Source organism: Varanus komodoensis, unplaced genomic scaffold (genome assembly GCF_004798865.1).
Source record: "Varanus komodoensis strain SLA01 unplaced genomic scaffold, ASM479886v1 scaffold18_1, whole genome shotgun sequence".
NCBI lineage: Eukaryota > Metazoa > Chordata > Lepidosauria > Squamata > Varanidae > Varanus > Varanus komodoensis.
Window position 1 is genome coordinate 3,821,079 of NW_025335548.1, and position 6,000 is coordinate 3,827,078.

Here is a 6,000-nt window from a genome sequence, read left to right on the forward strand (position 1 = left end):
CTGCACTGCTGCTATGCTTCTGTGCTGAATAATATCAATTGTTATTGCTGTTGGGTTTTGTTCTTTTAAACTAGTGTGTGTGTTAATTAACTTATGTTAACCCCCAAGAAAGCCTTAGCTACTGTGGTATAAAATGAAATAAATTCTATTAAAACAGGTAAAATAAAATCTTGAATCTGTGTAAAATCAAGATTTTTAGAAATTTACTCATCAAATTATTGTTTCCTGTTCTAACATGAAATCTAAAAGAACCCAAAGAAAAGAATTCACATACAGAATATTAGTTGATACCTTGCAATACCGCAAGAGTTATGAAAACAACAAAATGCATGTGCAAATACACCATCTTCAACATTTCAGTGCGTGTTTGTTTGTTCATCTGAAAAAGTGTGAATGTACCAGTCAAGTTTCAAATTGACCATAGCACAAATCTAGAGGGTTTAACAACTTATTCAACATTGTATATATTGCTCTTACCTGAAAGCTTTCCAACACTTCGGCAGATACAATTATTTTAAAACAAACTAAAAGCCCACAAAACATCTTTGGATTATTAGGGGCAGCAAGTAACATGGATGGACTGTAACATGCAATGCTGATTTTCTTCCAGAAAAGACCTATCAGGTCTTGGCCTGGCAATACAGCCAAGCAACTTTAGGCACACTGCAATGTGCCCAAGTTCTGAAACTCAAATGGATTCAGTAAGAAGCCCTACCCAAGATTATACATTTTGCTATAATGAATGCATCAAATGCTAGTATCATATCAAACTTTGTCAGAGAAATGACATCTGCCAACAGCATTGGATAGCTTAGGCAATGGCTGGGGGAGGCTCAGAAATTAGAGAAGTGCTGGCTAGATAGTACAATAAGACTTAACTACATTTCTTGGGCATTCTCCTCTGTCACAACATTTCTTTGTCCATCTCTGCAATATATTCTTTGAAAATCTAAATATTGTGAACAGATGCAAATAATGGTCTGCCTCCAGAGATGCTTTCATGCTGACAATGCCAGTCATCTATGATTATATGATTTTTGTGCTAATGTGGCATTTCCCCTTCTTAACAGCCAGAGAGCTTCAGCTGTGTGGGGCAGTAAAATAAAATAATGGGATTACATTATTATTATTATTAATAATAATATTCTTAATAATAATATAGACCTTGGAGCATTGGCAGCAGAACCCAGTTTCTGTACATGAATTACTGCTACTAGATTAGGATGAATAAGTAAATTCATGTGTGTTGTGTATATTCCAATAGCAGAATACCTGATTCCCAACATCTTCTCTATTAGGAAACATGTACTACAGATTTTAACTGCTATGTGTAAATATGGAACTGATTTTTTCACAAGAATGAGTAACACATCACATTTAAAATACCCACGCTCATTTAACTACTAGTTCTCATATGCTGATATGATTATGCATGATAGAAGTGAACTATGTATTAACAGCTCATTAGTGAAAATATATTGTTGATAGAAGAACTTGGCAATACTGAAAAACTGCAGAATTGTAGCTGTAATTCAGCAAAAGGACAAATTTTCAAAGCAAACAGCAGATACCACCACAAAAGTAACAGATGTTCACTGAGTTCATCTGGGCGAAAACATAAGCATATGTGGAAGAAATCTAATACTATCATAAAATCAGTTGGACCCTTATGGTAGGATAGTAATACATGTATCAAATACCCAACACATTATGTTTCAACAGAATGTTCAGATAAGAAGGCATAACCAGCAGAAATTAATGGTTTTTTTCCCATGAAACACAACTACATAAGAATTATGACAGTCTCTTAAAGCATGCAAGCACATACTGCTCAGAATTCACAGCTACTCAGGACTTTACTTATCAATTTTATATAAAGAATTCAACTATTAACAAAAATAGAACTTCACAAATTAAGGCATACACGAAGATGTGATAGTATGGACAAATCAATGCTAAACATAAGAAACGGACAATTTCCTGCTGGTTTAAGGATTTTAAACTTCTTTCATGTCAGAGTATTCTTGACAGGGAACCGCTACACAGAAAATGTCCACGCTGCTCTGACTGCCTCCACACGACGGTGAGCTGGGCACTGGGGACGGGGTCTCTTCTGTAGTTGCGTCACGGCTGTGGAATGCTCTCTCAAGCTCTGCTTGGTGCCACCTCTGGCGCTATCTTACAGGCCCCAGGCAAAGACAAACTTCTGCTATTCATTTGGTGTGATAATCAGCATGTGAATTTGTTTAGTAATTTGGCTAGGGTTGCCTGCTGATTTATTTAATATGTTTTTAGTTGGGATACTGTTAAGTATTTTGTATTTTTACATTAGGCTGGATACAGACCGAACTAGGTTCACTGAAATCCCATCAAAATCAATTTGTAAAGCTAGTCATAACTACTGGATTTTCCCACTGGACCTAAGTCCTTTTAAAAATAATGTTTTCTTACATTTTCCCATAAGAATAATAGTAAAATACAAAAAGGGCAATATACAGATTAGCAAAGGAGAAGATTCACCAATGAAGATCTCAACTGCTGGGCAGATTCATATAGAAGCAAGAGCTCCATTAGATACTCTGCTCTCAGACTTTGATTTTAAATGTCAAAACCACCACCTTAAAGAGTGTCCAGAAAAAGTGCTATTGGTTCCAAGGAGAAAACTGGTTAACATCTTAGCTGCTGAATTCTAGATCAGCCACAATTTCTGAACACTTTTCAAAGGGAGACTCACATGTAACACATTACATTCAGAATAGAATAGCAGTAGAGTTGAAAGGGGCCATCAAGTCCAACCCCCTGCTCTGCTTCCACATTTGCTCACCCATCTGGCTGCAGGCCTGTCTTTCCAGCTTAGCAAAGGTCACTTGACATGCTAGTTCAATGTACAGCTATGCAGACAGGACAAGTCTGCATGGTATTAAGGCATGCATAACTGTGGGCAAATCGAGTCATTTTTAGGAGGGGCATGGTTGGAAAAGGCACCATGATGCACAGATGCTTCCTGGGCAAAGTTAATTCCTGCATAGCCAAAAGCTGCAAGACCTGTGTTGTCTGGATTCAGCTTCAGTTTTTGCACAGTGGGGCTTGCACAGAGTCCCCTGGATTGCCAGGTCAGGGACAGGGTGAGGGCAGGGCACAGGGAAGGAAGCAGGTACGTAGGCATGCGCTCACAGGGATGTTCGCTTTGATGGGGAGGCCATGTCTGCTGCCCATCTGGCAGAGACCAGGCAGGAGCATCATGCACAGCAGCCCCCACAATCACTACTGGTGCCTAAAATTTCAAATTCCATGATTTAATTGAGATGATTTTATTTTTAGGAAGCAATTTTATGCATGTTTAGTCAGGAAAAGTACTGTAACTCCCAGCCTTATCCACCTAAGTTTTTTTCTTTAAAGAAAGGATAGGATTGTGCCCTTAATTGTACATTTTTCTTAAATAGCAACATAGTTAATCTTAAATGGTCTGTAAAAAAGAGGGGGGTGATCATCTCTGAACTGGATCAATACAATGGTATCAGATACGATGACTTGGAGAGAAAACTGATGGTCCCTGGCAGAATGTTCCAGGGAATATAGGATTGTTTAGAATCTCTACCCCAAGGCAGTAGACATTTCTAAGACTTTAAGAGGGGGCTCCAATTTCACCTATCAATGGCCATTCACTGCCATTGTGGAATTATCTGGCTGCTTCCCAAGGTCACGAAGGCAGCACTGAAGCGAGAGAAAAGGGGTGTTCTTGTGGTTAGGGAGTTGACCAGAATATGAAAGATCATATGACTTTCTCAGTATTGGCCGAACTCCTGACAGTAGAACTTCTCTACATGGGTTGAAAAGCCAACATAGAGAAAATTTTGTAGAAAGAGCACAGAATAGAAAAAAAAATGTTTTTGCTGCTCCTGCCTTTCCTACTTACACCAGCCCAGCAGGGTACTGGATAATTTGAGCCTCCAAGATCAGAGGCTTCCTTCTAATAAAGTTTTCTATGCAAATGAAGAAACAATTGCAAGAATCATTTCTCAAATATAAATCTTCAGAGTCATCAAGATTATGAAAATAAATTACTTATGAAATTTATGGAAATAAATTACTCTAGTTTGCCAAGTAACTATCAGAACTTTCTTCTACTTATCATCACTCTTGAGAATTACATTATTACCTACTCTGTTTTTGTGAAATTGGGACTGGGCCAAACAGGACTGAAAATAACACTGAAGAAGAGAAAAACTGTCTGGTGCAAATTCCTATATTCTTATACTTACAAACTGTTGTAGCTGCTGTGTGGGAAAATAGCCCTATGCAGGAATATTTTGAAGACTTTCTTTCTATAGGTTAAAAAAAGAATGAAAAATATATGAAATGCAACAATGGGATGGATGGATGGATGGATGCCTGGCTGTAAAAATGAAGTGATGCGCATAAAGTAGAAGCAGTGCTGAAATGAGGATTGCCTCCATTGTTCCCCCTGCTCTCAAAAGAATGTGAGAAATACTCAGGTTCAGAGCCTTATGAGCATTTTCACTGCATCACACCCTTAGTTGTAAATTATCTTGGTTTAGTAGTCAGATCTGCACCACTGGATGCAAAATACATGTGGCACTATCAGCTGGATACCTGACTGAAAACAGCTTTTTCTCCTTGATTTATATCAATCCAAGAAACTTCTGGGTGGACAGCTCCTAGAACTACCAAAGGCATCTGAGAAGCTCCTTTCACCTTTCCCTTCCTAATGGTTTCTGTTTAAAAGTGTCGACATGTTCCCTTTCAGAAGGCTTCTAGCTTTACCAATTCTATGTTATTGTGAAGCTATTCCTTTTTTCTATTGTAAGAAAGAGCAGTGGGGGAGAAGCACTGGGAAAATATGGGGAGGGTTATGAGTAATCGGACACTTGCACCACTCCCCCCGCTAGAGAAAAGCCTCATCTGGAGCGCTTGGGGGTTTGCAGCCCTTGTCAAAAGTCCGTGTTTGAAGAATGACAATTGAATAATAAAATCCTGCCCTGGAATCAGCCTGGGAGGTGGAACGAGATGGTTATTTTAAATGTCAGCTTAATATTTAAATACATTCTTCTTCATCAAGATTTCCACCAGCTACACCGAATCGTTCTTAGTTTAAGTTTCGACCCTGGATACAGCTGAGACACGAAGATAACAAAACTTTTCTTTAATTGCGCAGCCGCTGAAGAGGCCAGGAGACTAACTGAACAGCTTCGATGCCTAGGAGGAAGAACCTGTTCTGCGAAGAGGCGGCAGCACGCTCGGCTTTAAGGGCAAGGAGAGGGAGGGGGAAATCCCACTGAATTCAGCAGTATTTCCTTGGGAGCACACGTGCGCATGCGTGAACCGCAACCCTGCGCACTTACGCGGGAGTAAACCCCATCAGACCCCCATTCAGAGGCGCTTACTTCCAAGGAAGCGCGCACACGCGTTCGCCAGCATAGAAGCAGCTTTGGTCGCGTTCGCGGTGTTGCTCGCGCGCGCACACCCCTCACCTACGGGGCGCTCAGGCTGGATCGGGCTCCACTTGAGCCTCTGGGCGCTCAGCACTACGTCGCAGCTCTTCTTCTGGATCTCGAAAATCCCTCTGAGGAGCGGCTGGGGGTCTTCGCTCCGCACCTTCTCCGCCTCCTCACGCACCCGCAGAGGCAGCTCTCCCTGCTCCTTCCCTTCCTCTCTCGAGGAGGAGCGAGAGGAGCCGCCGCTTCTCTGCCGGCCAGCGCCCGCTTCCAGTGCCCCAGTGCCCTCCGGGCTCTCGACCCACGCTATTCTCCTACGGCGATGCATTTGCGGGATACTCGCGTCGTCGTTTTCGTGCTTCAGCAGCCCCAGGAAGGGGAAGGCGCGCGCGCGAGCGGGGGAAAAAGAGAGAGAGAGAAGGAAAGCAAAAATGCCCCGGTGCTCCGCGGCCGCTACCAAGGCAGCCCGCGAGCCGCTCTCCTCCTCCTCCCCCCCCTTCCGGGGATGGGGGGGGGTGCGCGGCCTAGTGCGCGCGCTCCGTCT

The 6,000-nt window shown here is 42.0% G+C and overlaps 1 protein-coding gene across 1 annotated transcript in view; it reads right to left on the bottom strand.

The window, feature by feature from the left end:
* CERKL (ceramide kinase like) overlaps positions 1 to 5,784 on the bottom strand; it is a 48,973-nt gene extending 43,189 nt beyond the window's left edge. The window contains exon 1 of the mRNA XM_044427067.1: positions 5,493 to 5,784. Within this exon, the coding sequence (XP_044283002.1) occupies positions 5,493 to 5,784 (292 nt within the window). The remainder of the gene's footprint in view (positions 1 to 5,492) is intronic.
* Between the last annotated feature and the right edge of the window lie 216 nt (positions 5,785 to 6,000).